General features: G+C 41.9%; 1 protein-coding gene across 1 annotated transcript in view; it reads left to right on the top strand.

Moving 5' to 3' along the window:
- The window catches only part of Ss (aryl hydrocarbon receptor spineless), a 201,566-nt gene that overhangs the window by 56,491 nt on the left and 119,530 nt on the right, over positions 1-25,545 (top strand). Inside the window, exon 2 of the mRNA XM_076308716.1 lies at positions 21,894-22,084. Within this exon, the coding sequence (XP_076164831.1) occupies positions 21,894-22,084 (191 nt within the window). The remainder of the gene's footprint in view (positions 1-21,893; positions 22,085-25,545) is intronic.

Below are 25,545 nucleotides of genomic sequence, written 5' to 3'. Positions count from 1 at the left end.
GAAGTAATAAAATTAAAAAGGAATTACATTTATTGTCGTAACTCTTGGAATTATGTTATTAAACTTGAACATCGATACACTAAATCCTTGGAATGTATAACGGTGGGACATATTCGACGTACGGTGAGCAATAAAGTGGAATTGCGCATCGCATTTTGCATCGTTGCACACCCGAACATCGTATTACGGTGAAGATAGTCCTCGTTATAAAATATTTCCCAGACCATTCAACATTCGCCTCTATCAATTTTCTTTATCGTCACCTGCAGGAGAGCTATAGCCCGTTCCAGTTTCTAGAGTCACCCAACTCCACACAGGGAACCATCGAGGCACGGCAGGCTCCACACACGCCCGTCCTGTTGTACACGCGCGGAGACACACGTCCGTGACACACGCGCGGCATGCGTGTCCCATGCGAGAGCGGCACGCCGCCGCTTCGTTCTCGCACCTGTTGACTTCTAACTCGGCCGCTTGATTAACGACTCTCCTTCCTAAATCACGCGGCTTCGCAATTTCTTACTCCGTCACGTGACCACCGACACCGTGACACGCTTTTTCGTCTCTCCATCGGCGGAGGAGTCCAATGGAGGCGGCCGGACTGACACCAGAACAGGAAACCCTTGACTGACATAGCGAACCAGTGGACAGCTCTCGGTCCAGACCTCTCTGACCAAGAGCTTGCAAGGATGAGAAACACGATTAACAGTGGGCTTGATGAATTATTCCTGGCTACCGGAGTCTGCGTTATGTTAATGTCTCCCAGTAGTCGACTGAAAGTTGGACATTAGGGTTGCTCGCCATTGGTGAAAGTACCTGGCAGACCTCTGCTTTTGACATCGAGGTATTCGTTGTCACGTAATCCAGACCTCTCTAACCAAGAGCTTGCAAGGATGAGAAACACGATTAACAGTGGGCTTGATGAATTATTCCTGGCTACTGAAGTCTGCGTTATGTTAATTTCTCCTAGTAATCGACTGAAAGTTAGACATTAGGGTTGCTCGACATTAGAGAAAGTACCTGGCAAACCTTTGCTTTTGACATTGAGGTATTCGTTGTCAAGAAAGAAAAAACGTCTGCTTTATGATGATTGTAAAGTTCGAAGGAATAGTGTATCCGGTTGATGGCGAATGGAGATGAGCACGGATGAGAAACACGATTAACAGTGGGATTGATGAATTATTCCAGGCTACCGGAGTCTGCGTTATGTTAATGTCTCCTAGTAATCGACTGAAAGTTAGACATTAGGGTTGCTCGTCATTGGTGAAAGTACCTGGCAGACCTCTGCTTTTGACATCGAGGTATTCGTTGTCAAGAAAGAAGAAGTCGATGATTATAAAGTTCGAAGGAATAGCGTATCCGGATGATGAGGAATGAGGATGAGCAGTGATCGAAGACTGGAACAGGAAATCTTTGATGTGTCTTGGTTCAGGAGGTCTCTGTGTGTAGGGAATCGCTAGTTAATTCCGACTAGGAATAGGATCAACAGTGGAGTTGATGTATAGAGGATTCCTTGTTAGTAAAGCCTATGGTACATTATGTACTCCCAGTAATCGAGCCAAAGTTAGAATATCTAGACTAGTAGAACTGCTTGTCGGTTGGTGTACGTGTTGGAAGGATCATCAGTGAAGATACCCAGTAAGACTTAACACACCTCTGCTATAGACACGAGGGAATTCACTCTTCTGATTTATTCGAGTAAATCGGTGATCAAACACGTAGTCTGGGTGAATAAGGTATCCAGGTGATGAAGCAGACTCCTTTAGTTACGAGAGATATGGTTATGCTTGGCCATTATTTCTCGTAAGTACTATTGGGAGAGTTCACTGATACGTACGAAGCGTGTAAAACATACAACCTGGATAAATGCAGCGAGTTACGTAGTTACGATTCACAAGGTAGAACGAGGAATACGTGAATCTTACGAGGTAGCTAACATTGTATAAAGCGATACCAGACGTTAAGAGGACGTAACTTTCGTTTTCGATTATCGCTCGACATCTAGTTTCACAAAACCTTGATCTTTAATCGAGTGACTATCCAGTTTTGGTATTCGTCCCGTAGGCCTTCGAATGATTCATTGGGCTAAACATGCACTTGTCCAACAACGTATCCAGCGGCTGATATTAATCGCGATACCCGTACCGGTCGACTGAAAACAGTTCATCAATCGTTCGCAAAGTGTTGTTAGTAGGTCGAAACCACACACGAGCCTCGAATCTGCAGCAGTCAAAGGGATCGTAAACGACCGGCGATCCTCGAACGACCAATGTTTATCGGCCATCCGACCAGTCCGTAAAGTCAGCTACTTCTGCGGTACATGTTTCGTCAAAACGCCATAACTCGGTCTCCTTATGCCTCGATTCCGTTTAGAAATGACCGATAAGTAGCCAGTACCGATAGAACGATCGAATAAACCCTCAACTCGAGGTTTCGTAAGAGACTCGTACCTCCGCAACCTTCGCGCCGAACCGATTAAAAACGAACGTTTCTCATTCCGGATGGTTTAATGGCACCGGGCGGCAATTCCCAGCGAATAAGATGCAATCGTTCCGAAACGACTAATTATCGTCGTGTAGCAATTAATTCGTGATTTAACGCCGATGAACTCGGCGTCCTTTGATGATCGAGTCCTACGCTCTCGGATGGTGATCCCTCGTTGCGATCGATGAGCGCTGAGACACGAGGTTCAACAACATTTTAATAACTCACGAATCCTTAATGGCTGGTACTTTGAAAATCGATTCGAAGACAGAACGTTCCATTTCGATATTCTTGACATCGGTCCGGTCAAGGCCTCGTGCAGGTGAGCTTGAACTTAACATTTTATCCCGAACGTTTCAATTTTTTTCACACGAAGTGTTTCACAGTTCGAAATAATGGAAAGCTTAAAGAAACTTCACCGATTTATCTACAGCGTGCACAGAAACCGATATTACGTATAATTGGAAGAACTGTCACTCGTGAAATCATATTCGAACGCTACAGAATCATTCTAACAGTTCATTCGCTTAGTAACACGGTTACCGTAATAAATTTACTATTATTAATATTTTTGTTTCTTTTTAAAGATCTTTTCTCCGACTGTACCTCGCCAACGTGCAGACTACTCTATATACGATAATACCTACACGAGTACTGTGCCTGTGTGAATAATAAAACCCTATAATAATACTAATAATAATAATGGTCAGACGGCGTCCTTGGTTCCTGTATCGAGAAACATCGAGCGGTGTTTTAGATAAAGATTGTCAGACAGTTTTCTCTGTGCGTTCGATTCGTTCAAACGGCGGTCCCCGCGTCAGATGAGTCATTAGATAATCGACGATAATTAGCATTTTCGAAGGTATCGGACACGTATTTCGTTTTAGCCGGCGCGGAACCCCTCGCATCTCATTAGAATGTACGCCATTGTGTACGTCGGTATGCATAACCGAGGATACAAGATGTACGTGTTAAGACGCGTAAGTGGGTGCAATTTGCATGCGCGCGTATGCGCCTCACATTGCGCGGCGTCTAATAAGCCTTTGATGCAATTAAGAGCGGCGGAAGTTCCGCGAGGTTTCTGCCGAAGATCGTGAGTTTCGTTCCCCTCCTACACCCCCGAGTCCGGGCTACGGTCTGAAATTAAGTACGGGAGATTAAATGCTCGCGAGCGATTTAGAAACCTCTTTCTGTTATCTAAATTTATTTAACGACCCGCTTTAATATTTCAAACTTAGAAAGTACCCCGATCCACGACGTTTGCTTCTCTCCTACGTGATTTACTTCCGTGACTTCGGGCGGAGATTTCGAAAGATGGCGGCGGCGGTGGTAAGAATTTATGATCACTTTTTTTTTTTTTCTATTTAAAACGACCACTGGTCGGTCATGCTTTTACGGTCATCTTGTACGCAAGGTAATTGTTTTTCCACGTGTGTTTAGAAAAGGGATTTCGCTTGACGAAAGGGTAACGAACATTTTCGGTCTAGTCTTGAAATATTCGATTGGCTAGTCGAAGGATATCGTCTTTACTGCGCAGATGTGAAGTTGTAGATACGTCGATATTAAATAAAGAGAAGTTTAACCTCAATTTGATCGGATTTTCGAAAATTTACCATGAACTGCGTAACGAGTTTCTTTATTACCTTTAATCGATTCTTCGAAAATGGGGGATGTTTTTTATTACTTTGAATAATTTCCTCACAGATCCTGTTTGTTCATCATTATTTTTAAAAATTTCTTCAAAATTCACGAATGGTCTATTTTTGATTATTTTGTTTTAAAAATTCCGGATATTTTTTATTATCTTCCATAATTTCTTTAGAAACCTGGGATGTTCTTTATTATTTTGAATAATTTCCTCACAGATCCCGTTTGTTCTTGGTTATTCTTAAAAATTTCTTCAAAATTCCCCAGTAGTCTATACTTGATAATTTTTTTTAAAAATCTCAGATATTCTTCACTATTTTCCACAATTTCTTTAGAAACCTGGAATGTTCCTTATTATTTTTCATAATTTCCTCACAGATCCCGTTTGTTCTTGATTATTCTTAAAAATTTCTTCAAAATTCCCCAATAGTCTATATTTGATAATTTTTTTTAAAAATCCCAGATATTCTTTACTATATTCCACAATTTCTTTAGAAATCAGAGATATTCTTTATTATTTTCATAATTTTCTCACCAGACCCCGTTTCTTCTTATTTTAAAACTTTCTTCAAAATTCCCAAACGGTATTCTTGATCATTATTTTTTTTCAAATCCCGGATATTCTACATTACTTATAAAAATTTCGTTCTAAATTCCGGAGGTTCCCCGATCGAAGTCGAATTTCACGTTCGAAATCAGTGCCCTCCGGATGTTTGGCCGCGCCCTTGCCACGTTTGCAGAATTCGAGAGGCGGGATTCGCGTATGAGTGAATTCCGCGAACCGTCCGGCGCGAATTTATGTTGCCGGGGCCAAGCTAGGCAGCCGGTTATTGCAGAAAATCGAAGATATCACGGCGAGGGGATCGCCGCTCAATCCGCGCAATTAACGAAGATCCGTGAGGCTTTCCGTTCGACGTCCCACGCCTTCAGGCTTTGTTTACGGTGGCTGCTGGCGACGTTATTCCCTCCTTCTGATCCCTATCGAGCATCTCGCCGCGCCGCGGCGCACAGACCAACACGGATTCGCGGCGATAGCAACCCTTCGCCCTTCGACCGCGTAACGCGTACACGGGGTGTTAATAAATGAGCAGTCGGATGGTACATGTCCGCGGAAACGAGCACCGAAGAATTGAGATTTTTGCGAATCTCGAATTATCCCTGGAAATTGACGATGTACCTAGGGAGAGAGAGAGAGTTAGGGACTGTTTACGGGGCTGGTAGGCAATATCGAAGGGATGTCCAAAGTGGTAACTTTAGTTCCTCGCTGCTAGAAGTTACAAAAGTTCATTCTTCGTTCGATGTTCGAAAGATGGTCGTATTGTACGAGACTATTGGGTTTATTCCACGATATCATCCGTTGAGATGACTTTACAATTAACCTCGCTTATTAAGTAGCTGAACGATGTCTTCTAGCAGTTAATCTAGATCCTGAGACGTCGATGACAACACTAAAGCTCTTCTTCTACTTTATCTGTCTAACCACGAGTTCAAATTGATGCATTGTCTACTAGACAAATTTTTAGAGAAAAATATTAGTACTTGTTAACTAAATATGTCTTTTGACGATTAATCTAGATTCTAAGATGCCTATGAGAATACTAAAGCTCTTCTTTTACTTTATCTATCTAACCATGAGTTCAAATTGATATATTGTCTACTCGATAAATATTTAAAGAAATACATTAGTAACCCGTAGCTAAACAACGTCTTCTGACGATTAATCCAAGCTCCGAGATGTCGATAAAAACATTAAAGATATACCACTTCATCTTTCCAATCACGAGTTCAATCTGGTGGAACGTCTACTAGACAAATTTCACAAATTTTTAGTGAAAAATATTAGTAGTCCTTAGCTAAATAATGCCTTTTAACGATTAAAAGCCACGAAGCTATTCTTTCGCTTTATCTTTTTAGCTACAAGGTCTAATTGGTGGAATGTCTACCGAACAGATTTTTAGAGAACGACATTAGTATTCCATAGGGTTATTCGATCAAGGGCTGTGCCTCGCCCTCGAGAAAGAATTCCTTCCAGCCTGTGAACGGAGCTAGAATCGTGTACCAGTGGTGTTTTCTACGTTCCAGGTGAAATTCAAGAACCCCTGGCCACTTCTAACAAGCCCGAAGCATGGCCGCGCAATTTTAATTCCAGAAAAGCTCGATCGACACGACGACTATAAACAATTTAATTAACCACGGAGCGACGAAGGCGTTCGTAGCGTACGCGCGGCGGGCAGTGCATAAATCAAAGCTCCTTTATTTGTCCGGTTCGACTATTAATGAACCACGGGGCCACGGCTTGGGTTCAACCGACGGAGACGACTAAATTAAATGAACATCTAAATCGTCGAATCCCGGGGACCACAAATCTCCCGGCTGCCGAAAACGCAACGGGTGCAAAACTCGAGGGCTCGGACAACTTACCAGGGGCCTAACTCCAGCCCGCGCCGCCATAAATTCTCCGGTGAATTCGAAATTCGCTGCACCGGCCGGCGCGATCACGCGAGAGGAGGTAATGTCGATGTCCGACTGATCGCTCGAGGATCTCGCGTCTGCGTGGGACGCCCGGAGATTTCGATGCGTGGAGATTTCTAAGCGGAATCGCGATCTGATCTGGCCACCTTCGAACCTGCTGGAACGCAACAGACGCTCCGTGTTCAATCCCTTCTGTCCACCGATTCTGTAGAAAACTGGACGCCGTTTCGTTGGCACGATGAAAGGAACGACTAGAGTATGCGATATTGGGTCTAGCTAGGACAGACTTAACGCCACGTTTCCACTTGTAAAACATGGAGCGTGGAGTACGGTTGAAACGAACGTGGAAATATGGATTTGGGGGTGATAAAGGTTTGAAGTCGGATATTGCGTTCTTCAGATGTAAAGCCTCATTCGCAATTGTAGAATGTGGAGTGTAGAATATGTTTGAAACGAACGTGGAAATATGGATTTAGGTGTGATAAAGGTTTGAAGTTGTATATTGCGTTCTTCAGACCTAAAGCTTTATTCGCAATTGTAGAATGTGGAGTGTAGAATATGTTTGGAACAATGTAGGTATTGTGTGGAAATATAGATTTAGGTGTGAGAAAGATTTGAGGTTGATATTGCATCATCTTAACCTAAAGCCTCATTCGCAATTGTAGAACGTGGAGTGTAGAATATGCTTGAAACGAACATGGAAATATGAATTTAGGTACGAGATAGGTTTGAGGCCGATATTGCATGCTCCAGACCTAAAGCCTCATTTCCACGTATAAAATATTGAGAACTGAAAAGTTCTCTGCTTATGCACTTTGCACACAAATTGAGCAGTTGAAGAGATAGGTTTAAGGTACATACTCTGATCACAAATTTATGGAAATAAACACACCGAAATTCTGATAGATTATCGTTCGTGAGAATGTGCCTTTACATGGTGTCCGTTGGATAAAGTCCGATATCGCGTTCGTGTACGAAAAGTTTCTCGAAAAGAGAATAGGTGTTCGAACAGTTGTCCGTTTTCCCGTCAGTGGAAACGTGGCTTAACATTCCGTCTAAACGTTTTCAAGCTTACGACGTAAACGACGAATCCATCTTCTCTGTGGCTTCCTCCGTGAATTCAGTAAACAATTGATGCTTGAGGAATTCTGCGAAATCCAATTTCACGGGGCCCAGTTCTCGCGATCAGAAGTGGAATAATCCCAGGCACTCGAAAAACTGTCTCAGTTCGTACACTCAATTAGTTCCGGCAGTCGTAGAGCATCCCGACGAGGTGTTCGTCCTCGCATAATAATTCCGTTTGTCACGCTAGTTACGCGCTCTACATAGCCACGCACGGAATTGGTGGCGCGTTGGAAGCGCGTCTATGGCTGCTAACCTAAAATGGTGAAATAAATACATCGAAATGCAACTTCCTCGTGTTTTCCTAAAAGAACGATAAACAAAGTCTCGAACTTCTCGGTACACAGCGTGTACATAAACGACTCGAACCGTACCGAAACAACACACCACAAGGGGAATACTTTAGAGCTCTTTCGTAATAAAACAAGCTAACATTGTAACAAGATTCCCCTGTACACCGAACTATCCTCAACCGAGTACAACGTCAACCAATAGACCGACAAGTAACCGTATAAAGTTATCCCAAAACAATCGAAACGATCGAAAACCGGAAGGATTACACTCGAGAGTGTGCATAAGCTAATGGGATTAGGATTATAGGAATTCTAATAAGAATATTAGAAAAGTTCATACATCCAAACGGGTATTTCTCCAACAGTCCTGTCAGGTATGTTCCAGCTCCGGTGCTTTTATTTGAAACAATACCGTTAGAAAGTTCGATATCTGATCACAGAATACTCGGAGTACTACGTCGCGAAAAGACCAACAAGAAACATCACACCGGTGTCCCTAAGTTCCATACGTACGTGAATTCATCGGACAACCGATTCATTTGCTACGAGATGCGGCCTGAAATGACGGTTTTGCTTCGTTTAAACAAAAAGTGGGCAGCTTCGCTCGGCAGTCGCCCGAACGAATCGTCTCGCGAGGCTGATCAGCCGGCGGCGGCTGGCGGCGCTGTTTAGCCGGCAAATCGCGTGCGCGAGAAAAAGCAGGGTCGTTCTCGCGCGTCTGGCTGATACACGGGCGTAATTAATCCGGGAACGATCGCGGTAATTAATTCGCGACGGCGATGAAGGAAACGGCGTTCGCGACGCTCTGGTTGAACGCCGGCTCGCGCCCGTGTAATGTTAACCGACGGTGACTGGGCCGTTTGTTAACGCGCTTAACGCACGCGGGAGAACGATCCTTTCTGCTCCCGTTAGCATCGTAACGCCGATTTGGGACCGTTACCGGCTCGAGCACCGATTTCGCGGTGAAAAATCACGTGCGAAGCGAGTGCGAACGATGAAACAACGAGGACATGTTGGAGGATAGAGGAGCTATTGTCGATTGTTTGGAGTATCAGAGGATTGTCTGATGGTCCAACTCGACGATCCAATTTTGACAATTCTCTATCCAGAGGATCGTCCTGGTCCTTCTGCACCGATGTCACGGTGAAAAATTCCGTGTGAAGCGAGTGTGAATGATGAAACACCGAAGACGTGTTGGAGGATAAAGGAGCTATTGTCGATTGTTTGGACTATCAGAGGATCGTCTGATGGTCCAATTCGACGATCCAATTTTGACGATTCTCTATCCGGAGGATAGAGAAATCCTGGTTCTGCACCGATTTCGCGGTGAAAAATTCCGGGCGAAGCAATCGCGAACGATGAAACAAGGACGTGTTGGAGAATAGAGGAGCTATTGTCGATCGTTTGGAGGATCAGAGGATCGTCCTGGTCCTTCTGCACCGATTTCGACGAGACTTAACACGTGGATCGAGAACGAATCCTTGGTTAAGACTTGTGTTCAACTCTCTATCCAAAGTCTAGACTCTGGTCCTTGTTCGTCAACCTAACGCTCTGTAGGTATACTAAACTGTTCAGTGATTGTGTCGAAGATTCTACGATAAACAACCGCTCGTGATCTACTTTGGGTTTAGAATCTCTCTTTTGTCAAGTGTCGCAGGATTTTATAATCGTAGAAAAAATTTGGGGAAAGGAAGCTAGTTGGTCTTTAGCACTTTACAGACCTGAAAATACACCCAGTGAGTTGGTTAATTGAAATTGTCTAGAGTTTTCATTATGACATTTAATACTCGATAGATGTACTCACTAATCAGTGATTAGGTTGAAGATTCTACGATAAATGACTGCTCGTAACTTACTTTGGATCTAGAATCGTCCTTTTGTCAAGTGTCTCTGGAGGGTATAGTCTTAGGAAGAGTTAGGAGATAGCAAACTAGTTAATTGACCGTCCCTAGTACATTGCAAGGAGGGGTGTTTATAAAAGATACTTTCCAAATCTGGAAACACAACTTGATCGCTTAGCTAACCAAAGTCGCCTGCCTAGAATCTTCATTGTAACATTTAATACTCAGAGTAGATGTACTCAATCGATGACCAGTGATTGAGTAACCTACTCTTGTTCTAGAACCTTTGTTCTGTCAAGTGTCCCAGGACCATGTAGACCTAGAGCGAGTTAGGAGGAAGTGAACTAGTTAATGAAACATCCCTAACATTTTACAAATCTGGAAACACATCTTAGTCACTTGGTTAACCGAAATCGTTTACCTAAAATCTTTATTACAGCATTGTTTCTTACTGTGAACAGTTCGTAGATGTCGCTAGGTTCTCAGAAAAGTCCACACTCAAAAATGGTTAAGAATCTACTCAAAGATTCAAGACTCCTTCACTGTAAAAATCACAATCCAGGTTGCCTTTACTAAGATTCTGAACTGTCCAGGTGTATCCGAAACCGTTCCAGAGGGACGCGTGCAAAGGAGAAATGTAAGTAGAGCTTGCGGACGTTCTGGATTTCCAGCGAACAGTAAACCAAGAGGCAAGCTGACGGTCCGCGAGTTTACCAGCTGCATTTGCATTTTTGTTGCCGAGAAGCTCTTTGACGGAGACCACTAATTCTGGCGTCGGCCGGCATATGGTCGATTATTCGCCACAGGATGTCGAAAGTCGCTCCGGCGGCCATCGGTGCGCTCTTTCTGGTCGCCACTTACGAAATTCGACGTTGACAGGCGAATGCACTTCCGCTCGTTTCGGGCCGAGGCGAATTTTGTTGCGTGCCGAGGCGCTCGAACCGCGCGGAAATTTCTGTATATCGTTGAAAAGAATCTCCCGAAGAGCAAACAGAGGGAAGGCTGAACGAGCCGGAGGATAAAGGGACGTCGCGGCAGCACGCTCTGCTTCCCGGAATGAGATCAATAGGAGAAAATTGTTCTCCGCGGGGCAAGACAATGGCTGCAAGTGCACGTACATCGAAAATTAGATAGGGAGCGTTTCGAACCGAAAGCGATACAGATACCAATCGAGTCAGGTGATTCGGATCTGAGGTTATCCGGAGAGATGTTTCAACGAGCATAGATTTACGAGGAACGTTGCTCGGTAGACCGACACGGTCATTGGTTTCGGATCTATCTATTGGCTTGGAACGTGAAGTAGTTTTCTACGAAATAAAACAGCAAAAAGTTGACGGGTACCGATGCAAGAGATATACTCCAATATACTACGGTGATATACACTTCGGTGAAAAGAGGGTGTACACACAGGTAAAAAGATTTTACGAGCCCGGGGGTTCTGCTTGCCCTTTTTTTTTAGAGCGCGCGAACGACGAAGCCTAATCGACAGCTTTTTTCCAGGAACTTCTAGTATCTACCCCTGTAATGAACGAAAAAGGTCTGCATTCGAGCAACGAGCTTCCGGCGGACGCGGAACGAAATTTTCACTTTTCCATTAAAATGCAATTATCACGAACAGCTACCGTCCGTCTGAATCATTATCCACGTAGTGGCGAGTCGTAATTCCTTGGGCCACGTGACCGATACCTATTTATCGCCCCGCGAGATCTGATCCGATAAAATCAGTCTTCGGTGTCTTTGCCGTCTACTGGACGGCGAACGGAAAACCGACAACGCGATACGTAATTAATAAACGACATTGAAATGTTGCTTGCAACCGGGCGACGACAACACCCGATGAATTATTAAAGACAGGTAATTTTACATTTTCTGATTTATTGGGAACAGGAGAGAGGTCTATGAATTTATAACTGTCGGTTCGAACTACATAAGTAATTTCGTAACCGAAGGATACCGCGGCGACAATAATTCCCATTATTAAGGAACAAGTGACAAATCGGTACGGTACATCGATCAAAGTTTCTTAATCTCGTCGTTGAGTGATCGATGTCCAATCTCGGTAACAATTTCGTTCTTTTGTTCGATCCCTCCCCTCTGTCTTTAAATCCACCATTTCGATCGAGTCCCTTTCCACGAATCAACTTTCGTGAAAAGTTCAACCACTTATCTTTCACCAGTTTCCAAAGAAAGCAACCATCCTCGGAGCCATGGACTACGGTACATCGATCAAAGTTTCTCAATCTCGTCGTTGGGTGATCGATGTTCAATCTCGACGACAATTTCGAACAAACAATTGTGTTTGTTCTTTCGTTCAATCCCTCCCCTCTGTTTTTAAATCCACTGTTTCGATCGAGTCCTTTTCCGCGAATCAACTTTCGTGAAAAGTTCAACCACTTTATCTTTCACCAGTTCCCAAAGAAAGTAACCATCCTCGGAGGCATGGACTACGGTACATCGATCAAAGTTTCTCAATCTCGTCGTTGGGTGATCGATGTCGAATCTCGACGACAATTTCGAACAAACAATTGTGTTTGTTCTTTCGTTCAATCCCTCTCCTCTGTCTTTAAATCCACCATTTCGTTCGAGTCACTTTCCACGAATCAACTTTCAAGTTGATGGAAAGTGAGTGAAAAGTTCAACCACTTTATCTTTCACCAGTTCCCAAAGAAAGCAACCATCCCCAGAGCCATGGACTACGATTCGAGGTTGATCGTAGGTCGTCTTTAAATCCACCATTTCGAACGAGTCCCTTTCCACGAATCAACTTTCGTGAAAAGTTCAACCACTTTATCTTCGACCAGTTCCCAAAGAAAGCAACCATCCTCGGAGGCATGGACTACGGTTCAAGGTCGATCGTAGGCATTCCTGCAGGCAGCACTGCTCACCCCCTTGGCGGCTAGGTGTGTATATCACCCCCTGCCTACCCCCCTCCCAGGAAGCGGCCTAGCATCCCTTCTGCAGTGGGAGCTTCCATTGCTACCCCATGCTGTCTGCCACCCCGGAACTCCACTGGTAGAGCGTATCTACCCTCGAAAATCCATAGTGGACCCACCCTTCGTGGCGCCTGCGCGTCTCCCTGTTCCGTTTCAACCCCCCTCGCCGTGCTCTCGCGCGGAAGGACGTCAACGAAGCTACGAGCTTGACGCGGTGAGCCATTAAAGGGCACGGGAAGGGACGAAACGGATACGCAGACGCTCCTGTCACGCTCCTGTGTGCACGTCCTGTGTTTCGAGGGGTGGGTTGCTGAGACTCGGGGGATGCGGAGTTTCGCGGACGCCTGGAGCAAAATGGCGAGTCGTACAGGGAAATGGTTTCTTCTTCCAGGCTACACAGACTTTCGGGCTACCGACCTCTTTTCAGTCTTTCATTCAAAAAAGGATACGCGATATTCGTACCGAAATTAATGGACACGTGGGGTTTTACACAACCTCGGAAATCAGTTTTGTATTCGAAGGTACATTGTATTTTAAGTTGAAATTAAATATGATGTAACATAGAGAGTCTAAGGATCTCGAGTTACCTTCTTGTTTGAAATTAAACACGACAGGAGTGTTTAAGGAATTTATCTTCTTATTTGAAAGGAAATATCAAATACAGGGAAGTCTGAAGATTTCCACTTACTTTCTTATTTGATGTTTAATGTAATCGAATACAGGAGAGTCCAAGGACCCCAATTTATCTTTTCGTCTATCGTCGTGAGACGATTGAAAATTCTAACGTCGTGTATACGTTGAACCTTAATTGAGATTAGCTGGGACGAACGATTGTGTCCCTTTCTAAAGTTAAGTTGGTGCGCAATCTGGTAGAGGCACGTTGTAATACACCATTGATACTTGATATAGATTGATTATTTTTTAATAAAATCTGAAAAAATTAGACTATTTATAGACTGTACAGTCTATTATGGACTAGAAACTAAAGAAAGTAATATTTATTCGTAAGTAACGAAGAAACAAATTTGGTGTTTGTCGAACAGCCGCGGTTATTTAAGGATAAGGTCCTTTTAAGATTGGCACTTTTCGCGTTCCTAATGGAAAAGCAATGGTAGATTGGAACGATGTTTAATTCACTTCGTCTGCATCGATTTCGAAGGGACATCTTAGTCGTTTTGTGTTCGCCGGGAAACGACGCCGAGGAGGCATTGTAGGGGGCTTAACGCGAACCCGAGCAACCTTGACTGGGATTTAGAGGGCTGATGGATTCGAGGATGGCGTGCTGGGAGAGCTTCCGACCGTGCGATCGCGCCACCTTTGACTCGTGTTATTTAATTCCAATCAGGTCTGAAGCTTGTGTTTGTTCCTCGTAAATTATTAATGTCCTTTAACTGGGAATTTGGAATCGATGGAGTTCTGGGTATTCGGATTCCCTGGCGAAAGGGAGACCGCCTAGCCAGTGCATAGGTGATGCATGGCGCGCAGGACGAGACGTCTGATTAGTTTGATTAGTAACTGGGAGTTCAAAGTCCCCTTTTCTGTAAAACACAATTATTGGAGAGTTTCTTTTAGTCGATAAGAATACATTCCGTTTTGAAGAATACTATGATTCGAATAATTTAAGAATACTTTGAATATTCAGATACTTGAACGGTGTACGAAATATTCCACTGCTCTTGTGTTTGAATAGTGTTCAAATAGTTCAGTATCCATACAGTATTCAAACGGTCAAATATTTGAATAGTTCTCGAATAGTCGAGTATTCGTAGTGTATTCAAATCATCAAGTCTTTGAATAGTGCTCGAATAGTCGAGGATTCGTACGGTATTCAAATGGTCAAGTATTTGAATCATTAGAGTAATGAAAGCACTAATCAAGTATTCGAACTATTCGAATAATCGAGTCAATAATCAAATAATCGAATTATTGAATCAATCGAGTCAATGTTCAAGTATTCGAGCTACTTAATCAATCGAATAAATACTTTGAATATTCAGTATTATTTTCAGTTCAAGTATTCAAATTATTCAAGTAATCGGTATAAAAATTATATTTTCCGTATATTAAAATCATCAAGGTGTTCAAAAATTCGACGAGTAAACGGTCCATAATTTCAGCCCCAATTCTATTCAAACGAGGAACTTGTCGGATCAATTCGATTTACATCAACTTTTCCTGAAAATTCTGAAAAATTCAATATTTATATTTTAATATTCACCAACTCGAAGTAACTCGTTCGGACTACTTCGAACATGCAACGAATACAGTATGTATGTATGCAGTGTTACTTCGTGGTACTTCAACCCCTAAAAGCGAACGTTGGGTACCGGAATTGTCTTGTATTCGGGAGGGTATTGAACTTGACCCCATCTCTTATTCCGAGTCCTCGCAAGTTGTCTTCGCTAAATCGTTGTCCCTGTCCAGGAAAACGCGATCGAAAACTGGCTTGGCGTTGCCAGCCGGGGACGGAAAATTGCCGCGGAAGCCTTGGGGTAACGATCGCGATAACGTGGCCGGCCATTAAACAGCGGCTGAAGTATGCGCGCACATTTCGAGTGCGTAACCGTGTTACGGTTCGCGGACCCGACACGCATCTACGCAACTGGTCTAATATTAGCAGGCTGATGTAGACCGTTCGGAGGGGTCGAACGACTTGACACGTTATCACCTGGCCACGCCGGAATCGTGGCTCGCCAACGATTCATTTGTACCATTAAAATCTGCTCTAATGTATCCCTCCCAGGTACACGTTTCTATTCCAGCTGAACCTTCCCTACGTGGATCCTAGATACGGTGGATCAAGTTCGACGATAGTAGGTGGTTACATTGTATACTCCCAGTTACTAATCAAACTAATCAGACGTCTCGAAAACATTGTGTATAAAAGTATTTTGTATCTTTTTTCGAAGCACCCCCATTGAACAAGTTTAGAATCGGGAATCCCTCCTAGCGGTAACTCCACTAATCAAACGTAACCTTTAGGCGATCGGGTCGGGTATCACATCGCGGAAAGTAGCTATCCATTTATTACCTAACATGGACCATGCTTGGAGATATAAATAAAGTCACTACCATTCTCAGTAACTGATTGCTACAAGAATTATGATCCAAGTTTCGTGATAGCTGCTTGCTGCAATGTACATACTTAAGATAATTATTCAAACTGCCTCGAAAGCTGTGGTCGAAAATCAATAATAAGTACCGCTACATGAGCTATAAGTCAAGTTTAATGGGGACCATTTGCCGTAAGAGTTGCAGATAAAGTAATTACCGAACCGCTGCAAAAACTGCAATTTGAATTCGATGGTAGTTGGTCGCGTTCGAACCAGGACTGGAACTATTCGAATAATGTAAAATATTTTATAGATATTTAGATTTATTTTGATATTAGAATATTTTACAGACATTCGAATACTAGGAGTAAACTCTGAATATTTGAGTATTTGAATATTATTCGAATATTCAAATATTCGAAGCACATTCGTAATATTCAAATATTCGAAGCACATTCGTAATATTGAAATACCTGTAAATTATTCGAATATTAAATTATTAGAATAATTCTAGCCCCGTTCGTAACTCGAACGATTGAAATGTATAGCTCAGGAAACGCTGTGTGCGGTTGCGACAAAAAAAAAAAAAGAAAAAAACAATTACATTATAATTACGGCATTGTAGCATTGGTTTCATTCTCCAACGATTCCCGGCGAACTTGCAGTTTCAGAGTGCATTGAAATGCAGTTTTCTGCCGTGCAAAGTGCACGGTGCGCGTTGCTTTCTTCCCACGATGGGAGAGAACAAAAGTCAGTTACGTAAACGAGTGTCTCATTCATTGGTTCTCTGGAACATTGTTCCACGAAATCTATAATTTTTTTATCCGTCCGTCATCGTGGTAGAGTCATCGCGTTACAGTCATCCAATAATTCGCGATACAGAATTGATCCTCGAATCTCTGTACAGGCGATTTACCAAAGAACGGGACACTGTCTCTTTTATTCGAACACATTTTATTTAAAAAATTGTATCCAATTATGCGAATACGTATTGAAACTATTTCCTACACTTCCTTATTCTCTGACGACAATGGACAACCATGCGTTCTCGTATTTCATAAAATGAAATTTATTTTATCCTACGCAAGACTTTCCTCTTAAAATATATCTATATTTAAACTAACATCGTTTATTTTGTACCAAACAATTTTTTCTTTATTGAATTTACACAATTCTTAAAATTACACAAAATTTTACGAGTAACATTCACAAGTTTCTAGATATTTCATAATATACCGCAATAATTTCAGTTAGACATTATTATGAGCAACTGTGCGTTCTCGTATTTCATCAAATGAAATTTATTTTATTCTACGTAAGATTTTCTTCTTAAAATATATCTATATTTAAACTAACATCGTTTATTTTATACCAAGTAATTTTTTCTTTGAATTTATACGATTCACAAGTTTCTAGATATTTCATAATATACCGTAATAATGTCAGTTAGATAGGTTCCCTATTTTTGATAACGTCGGACTGTACGAGACGTTATTTATAAAAAAAAAAATGCACCGATCCCGAAGAAAACAAGGTAGAAGAAGCAAAGGGTGACGTACCCTAATCCAGACCGATGCTCGGCGAATTTAAAAACTAGAACCATAACAGCGGCCTGGCACGGCCCACGTGGCACTCCTTTCTCTCGTCCTCGTCCTAATAATTAACTGTGTTTTGCACGCTGCTACACGAGGAACGCGCGACGAGGAGGAAGAACAAAAGGTTGGACCGAGGTCCTAATGGTATCTGAATGAGACTATTCCTCGAGGACGTCCGTCGTTCCTCGTCCCAGGATAATGGATTTGGTGTCATCCAATAATTAATAGAGTTCTTCTCGGTGCTGCCGCGCAGTCGTACTGGCGGGACGTGCACGGCCAGCAATCTCATTCATCACGCTTTCTAACCCCTAAGCATTTTAATTAAGGCCAGACGTTGTTTTTCTCTCTTTGCGTCTTTTTTCGCCGCGTATCCCTTTTTTCCAGGCCTTTCCAACGTGTTCTGCCGGGAATACTATGCATTCGCCTCTAAAGTTGCCCGTAAAGAGGATAAAGCGAAACGAATTGCTTCCTGAATGGACACGTTGAACGATCCGATCGATGATCGATCCTCGGTTTCTGAATTCGGTAATTAATCTGGACCAGACAGATTCAATCGGACCTAATTACACCTCAACGAATCATTTAACACACGAACACGACACAAAGACGGATAGTAGAGGTAACATCTGAATCGTTTAAAGATCTAATCAGTTAGGTAGTTGAATAGCTAACATCTCTGACCGCAAAGCAAATATATCGAATGATTCAACTGAACCTTCTATTTATCAAATATCTCAACCGGTCAAGAACCAACCGAGATCTATCGCCCGACCAGTTGAACACATTGACCATCTAAAGCACCAATCATGATCACCATAACTGTCTACTCTAACTACCGAGCTAACGTTCAACGGTCTAACCCTGTCATAAGCAACGTAAACTGGAATCGACCAGTCTAACCTGTGCAATAAGTGTCAACCGGTCAAATGTAATCAGACTTAACCAGCTTAACGCAGGTCTGATGAAAACCTAACCTCTAACTCCGATGCTCGGTGCTCTGATATTTTAATCTACGCTCTGTCTCCGTTTTACTCGTACGTCGAATAGTTTGCATTCCGTTCGTGTAATTTGTTACGGTGCTCACCTCCTCACTTCTGGATTCTTACATCTCGAATCACAATTAACAAACATTTGGTCGTATTCACTTGATCGTGCAACACTATTCTCGAAGCGAGCCGAGATAAGAACTGGTACCGGACCGTTCCAACGCGTCCATCTCGTTGTGGAAGATTGCCAGGGTAGCAGCCCATGGCTGTTAAATATATACGTATGTATACACGTAAGAATAATAATTATTGCTAAGTATAGGGCTGCCAGTGACCGCGGCGCGGTGTCTTTGACGTGAAGTTCCGTACTGGTTCGGTATGGGGTCCCATTCCCACGACGAGCACTTCAATTAAACAAACAGTCCGCTGCTGATCCGTAACGTTTGATTTTGCATATTTGTTTCATTAGCCACCAGTGGCGTCGCACTACTCTTATCCCGCTAGAAAGGTTACAATGTCTCGAACTCGATTATTCGCTTCAAAGTCACCGTGTCTTTTAAAATCGTCAAGATCGGCCACTTGAACCAAGCAAGATTTAAACAACGTTAAGAAGAAAGAAACTGTAGTTACTTCACAATCGTGAATCGCTAACAAGGTGACAACTGAACACCCTATTCGAAAACCTTGTCCACCTTATGGTCCGCTGAGAACCAAACCAGGTGTAATATCTATTACTTAGACACGCTATAGTAGTTCCCGCTTTCAAGCAATGATTTCTACACTAGATTCGATCAATTCTTTTCTCATCACTGTTTACCTCTACGTAATGCGATTCTTATTGCTCTTGACTCAAAATAAATTATCCATCACTCTTTGAAGTACACCTCCGGTTACCAATCGCTAAAATTGTAAACATACGTTTATATTTAAACTTCTCTAAACAATATTAAATTTACTCAAAAGCAAAGAAGACTCTCCAACTGGTTAAAAGCTCGAATTTTCGTGGCAGTGTCTACGCCAATGGGGAGCTCGTCGGTCACTAAGTGGTAGCCGTAGTCGTCAGTTTCTGTTTGTCGTAATTGTCAAACAATTCGTACAGTTTATGTCCCATCGATAGAAAGCTAAAGAGATGAAAAATAAAAGGAGAATGGGAGTATGAGAAAAAAAAAGGAGAGTAAAAAGTTAAGAGGAACGAGGGAGGTAGGGGTAGGGAATGCAGAATGGGAAAAATACTTTGTAATAACTATACTTATCCCATGGAATCGCGGCTGTTGAGTAGGCATATCGACCCGCAGGGTTCCCCCGCGTGTCAATCAACCCTCCGACAGTGGTCGCCTTTAATTATCGAGATCGTTCGATCGCAGCCCGCCTGTTGTTCGAGTCTCGAAGGTGGCCGACGATACTCCGCCAAGGAATTCCTGAAACCAGTCGAACGCGAACACCGCAGGCTGAAACGATTACCTTGTTGCGGCTAATTACGGCTGCGTGGAATACATTGTTGCTCGACACTACTCTGTGTCTTTAAAAGTGAAAAAATTTACCAACCCCCGATGGTAGACGTATCAAATTTGTCACATTGAGGTGTATCTCTGTGACTTAATAATAATAATATTAGTAGTACATAGACCTGTACCTATGTGCCAATATAGTGATATTAAGTTATTGGGAAAGTGATTTCGTTTTCCAAAATGGAGAATATGTAATTTAATAAAATATTTATGCGCTCTAACAAAATTGTGTTTCATTTTCACCAAAAAAAAATGAAATTACTTTCCGAAGAAGCCAATATTTATCTTTAGGTTCAATGTTGAGAGAATAGAAGAGTTTCCCGTTTAAAGTTTGGAAATCGAACCGATATTTATCTTTAGTCGAGGGTCAGTAGAGAATTTGTTTTCTCGACTCGTCGAGTTTTATTATTTTTTTTTGTAGTATCTATATTGTTAATCTTGTTTAAAATTCTTGTTGTAGTACACTGCTAAGACTGTTATCAGGGATTATGTTTCTTATTATTCTTATCGTATATCTTTCTTTATGTATTACAAAATTTATGTTAGGCAACACAAGTACCTGAATTTTTCAATTAGATTTAAATTTAGATGTAGACTCTGACAATCGTATAGAAACAATCTAGGTATAGTTTCAACTCGGAGGAGCTTAATTTCAGAATGTTAAGTTCAATGTTAAATTTTCAAATGTATAATCTTGTGTTTGTTGCAAAATTCTTTGACATTTACTGTCGTGGGTTTGTAATAAACAGTTAAAGACAACAAATAAAGAAATGCAATTGGACCGTTAGGCTGTGGGCTCTCTTATGGTGTTCTGATTTCAATAATTTTTTTTCTTACACATTTTAAGAGTATCGCTGAAATATAGTATTTTTCGTGATTGAATTGTTTTGAAATATTTTACAGTTACGTGTATCTCACTTCTGGCTATGGCTTTTCACTTTTATCCTTGAACCATTTTTCGGATTGCTGACGTACCTCTCTCATCACTTTATTATGACATTCGTATATTTTGTAATGTAGATATTTTTGCCACAATGTGCTCTTGAAGTTTGAAAAAGAACGTAATAACGAGTTTAACGGAGTGTGATTTATAAATTGGGAATTACAGAGTGCGCATTACACGAGGTAAGTACACCTAATTTCGACACTTATCCAGTCATCGACGTTATCAATTTATTTTATTAACACGATTATCAGCAATTGGGTATTACAATTATGTTACTCATCTCTGGTAAACTGTGTACTTCAAATTTATCAATATTGACAATACTAACCAACATTTCAGTTCACGACAGAAGTGAAATTGTTCTGTTATATAATACTGTTTTAATTTTACAAACAAATGTTAAACAAGCACTCACTATATTTTTCACTAAATTATCACATATTCGTATATCGATGTGACGATAACTGGGACACCTATAATCGAAAACTCGAATATTTATGACTTATTCCTTAAGAAATGAAATATAAAATAAGCCACAATATTCTAAAAAAAAAAAGAAGCTAAAAGATATTATTCACGCCCCATACAATGCTTCATCCTTTTGCATTATAATATAAGCAAAACAAAATATTCAAAATTCGTTTATTATTACAATTCAAATAGATCATTGTCGAAAAATATGTCGATAATTTATTTCAATGTCTTTCAATGTACCCTCTTAGACATTGTATAAAAATCATATAATATATCGCCCCTCTGCGTTTCTACTCTTTATTTTCCTTTGCTATTTCTACTTTCCCTTTATTGTATATTCTATTTTCCGTATTCACAACCGGCGCAATGAAGACATACGTAAATAAATATGTAGACATAATGTATTCCTCGGAGCGGTTCGATATCGGAGTATCAATTTCAAAATGCAAATGTATCGATGACATCGAGACAGATCTCGGTCCAATCGCTGTTTCTGGTTTCCGAAGATCCTTACGTGTTGATGGTTCGCTTCTCTGTTGCAGCTTGAAACCACCCCAAAAGGATGGCGTGACGAAGTCGAACCCCAGCAAACGACATCGGGAACGATTGAACGCCGAACTGGACACGCTGGCGTCGTTACTACCGTTCGAGCAGAACATCCTTAGCAAGCTGGACCGGCTCAGCATCCTCAGACTCAGCGTGAGCTACCTCCGAACGAAAAGCTACTTTCAAGGTAAGCGAACCTGTCCCTGCCAACACCGTCTATGGTAGAGACGGAGAATTTACGTGAAAATTACTGTACGACTCGATTTATGCGTTTCGAGGCAACAGTTAAGTTCAAGAAAATTGATCGACCCATTAAGCACCGATTTATTGTTTCCTTTGAAATTGATGTCTGTTTCGTTACACACGTTGCGTGTAACATTTTCTTTTCCTTCGCCGAAAAATCACGATAAGATCGTATTAGATTTATCGATACAAAAAATCTGAAAATATTACTGACTAGATAGACGGAGCAAATTATTGCCGAGTATAATATATTTTTTCTTTTTTTTTTTCGACGAAAATGGTTAGAAAGAAATTGTAACGTTTTTCGTTCGAGTCTCAACTTCGTATCTTAAAAGTCACGTGATATTCGAATAAATTTTAATACCGGTAAAGAAATGCTCCGAATGTTCCGTAAATAGGACACTGGCGCTTGATGGTTTAATTCGACGTGTGCACGATTATTTGTTTCATCGTACGAGCTGTAATAAAATCAAGCTGTACAGCTCGAGAGCCATTCGTTTCGTTATCAATCGCGAACAGAGCGTCCATCATCGCCGCGGCGCGAAGATTCAGAAATTTCTTGCGTCACGTCTTTGTATCCAAACACCGTTGCACATCCAGAAGCATTAGCATCCGCAACATCTTCTCGAACACGCGAAACTGTCGTTACTCTCGCTCTCCTTGTCTATCCAACGAAACAATAAGATTCAAAAACAATAGTCGGCCATCTTTCGCGAATCGTCCCTTTGCCATCGAACTCGTGGCTCTCTCGGTAACTATTATCGTGCCGACGACTATTGCTGGAATACGTTGCATCGAGGGTTACGAGAATGGTGCTTAAAAATATACTGGACCGCTTTAGGACACGGGGATATTTTTGTTGGGTGCAATTCTTTTTTAAACTACTGTTAGAAAATATCTATTGTACACGAACCACCCTTAAGAGTATATACTATTGTATTATTTCATAAATTTGTATATATTTCTCTGTGTACACTGGTTCAATCTTTGTGAGGAGAAATTATAAAGTAATGTTCTCTAAATCGGAAAATGGAAATTTTTGACACCATTAATATTTCTTGTGTTATGTTTTTTTAATTGATTGTGTAAGTTGTATAAAATTTACGAAACGACTCGGTGTATTGGCCGTAAACTCGAGATTTTCATTATCGCGAAAGTTCCAGAGCCAAAGTCTCGTCTCGAAGTCCACGAGCAAACCGTGGACAATATTTGCCAATCGATGGTCTGAAAATCCACCGTAAAAATGTAAGCCGAGATTATTACGAAAAACTCGCGGGGCAAAATTGCCCGAAGGTTGTAATTTCAGTACAAAAGAAGAGTTTATAATCCCTTCGTGACGCGGAATCGTAACACCGCCTTAACCCATTTGCATTGCTTATTCATAATTAGTCAAGATACCCGTGGGCTATGACTTTTTAAATTTTAGGTCAGACCAGATATCAGAAGTCCGCCATCGTTCAAGCGAGAGATCCACATTTCAGATCGAATTTCGATCATTTTACTCCAACACAAAAAAAAACAACCAATCGTCGAATCGTCAATTTTGCCGAAACTTTAAATAACCGATCACCGATCCGAACAACATTACATTTCACGCTTCTTTTCAACCACAAGGGAGAAATCATCCCTTGCACCAAAACCGCTCAATATATTTCCAAAACTGATTCCTCTCGCTCGATTAATAAAATCTATCGATCGAGTAACAATCATTCAATGTTATCGTTTAATGCCACCCCCGTGAGTCGTGTTCGAGTGAAATTATCGAAGTTCGATCAAAAAAAGCGTATCTCGTTACACGAGGTTGGGCCGTGTGTATCTAGGCCGACCTAAAATTGAAAAATGTCATAGCAACGCGGATATCTCGACTAATTATAAATATACCGATAAAGTCTCGGTTATATCGAGTTCACGTTCGAGTCGATTCTCGATGGTTACCGGACTCCGTTTAGAATCGAACCATAATTTCCACGGTTCGGGTTGCGACTCGTGTTATCGCGGAGACCTCGTTTCGTACGTGGTAACTCCACCGGCGAGTAAAAATTGATGGACACGGTTCGTTTCCGTAAACCGAGGAGCGTCGATAATTGCCAGGCCAGGGTTCCGATCGAACCAGAAAATACCGATCGAACGTAGACGCGAAAAGAGACCAGGCCAGAATTATGCAACCGCGCCAGCAGCGCGGCTTCCTGCGCCGCGGGTGTGCAATCTCATCCGCAATCGCAATCAGGTGGGGCCAATCGAAGAATCGCCGCGGAATAATGGGCAGACGTTCCTCTTTCTCTCGTCCATTATCTTCCTCACCGGGTCTGGAGTTGCCTTCTGCAACTCCAATCTCACGACGAACGTGCGCGGCCTCTAAGTGTGCCCACACGAAACCCTCGTAATGCGGCTTCTACACTTTTATCGATTTAACGCCGCTAAGTACTGCGAACCTGGCCACGAACGATCGTCTCCTCCCCCCTCCCCTGCCCACAGGGAAACTCTGATAATGCCCCTGTCCTGAATGCCACTCTTTCACCGGGTGCGGGCATCTTGGATAGATCAGGTGGTGAGGATGTTGAGGATCGGTAGGATTTTACCCGAGTGGAGTATTTCTAGATCATCGATGATGTTCGGAGTGGATTGGTGTTGATAATTTAGATTCGTGTTCGTTGTGTTTCAGTTTGGAGAATTTATTTCGAGTTTGACTCGAGACGAATGACTGTCCTGATAAGAAGTTTGACAGTAGTAGAGTCTTTCTCGATCATCGATGATGTTTGGAGTGGATTGGTGTTGATAATTTAGATTCGTGCTTATTGTGTTTCAGTTTGGAGAATTTATTTCGAGTTTGACTCGAGACGAACGACTGGTCTGATAAGAAGTTTGACAGTAGTAGAGTCTTTCTCGGTCATTGATGATGTTCAGAGTGGATTGGTGTTGATAATTTAGATTCGAGTTGGTTGTGTTTCAGTTTGAAGAATTTCTTTCGAGTTTGACTCGAGACGAACGACTGTCCTGATAAGAAGTTTGACAGTAGTAGAGTCCTGATAAGAAATTTGACGGTAGGGGTTTAAAATTCTTTTTTTGGCATGGTTCAGAATTTGGATAACCATTTGAATTTGGATAAGAATTTGGTTGCCTGAAGAATCGATAGCATCTTGAAATGGTGTTGCACTCTGTTCATCGAGTCTCTCGACCACTTGTAGAACAGACTTGGTCTAGATTCAATCTGATTTCACCATGTAAGTGACTGGTTAGTGACACGTGAATCAATCATGAATCATCTGAAACACTTAGCAGGTTTTTTAGTGTATTTTCTTCTTTACACGAATACTACAGAACCTCTAACAATCTCTTACGCTTAAAGCACTTGATAATCTGATCGGTTACGAGGCTGAACAGCCAACGTTTTTAACTATAAAGCAA

The sequence above is a fragment of the Ptiloglossa arizonensis genome, chromosome 1, assembly GCF_051014685.1.
Source record: "Ptiloglossa arizonensis isolate GNS036 chromosome 1, iyPtiAriz1_principal, whole genome shotgun sequence".
Classification (NCBI taxonomy): domain Eukaryota; kingdom Metazoa; phylum Arthropoda; class Insecta; order Hymenoptera; family Colletidae; genus Ptiloglossa; species Ptiloglossa arizonensis.
The sequence above is the reverse complement of the archived record's forward strand: the minus strand, read 5'-3'. Positions and strand labels throughout refer to the sequence as shown.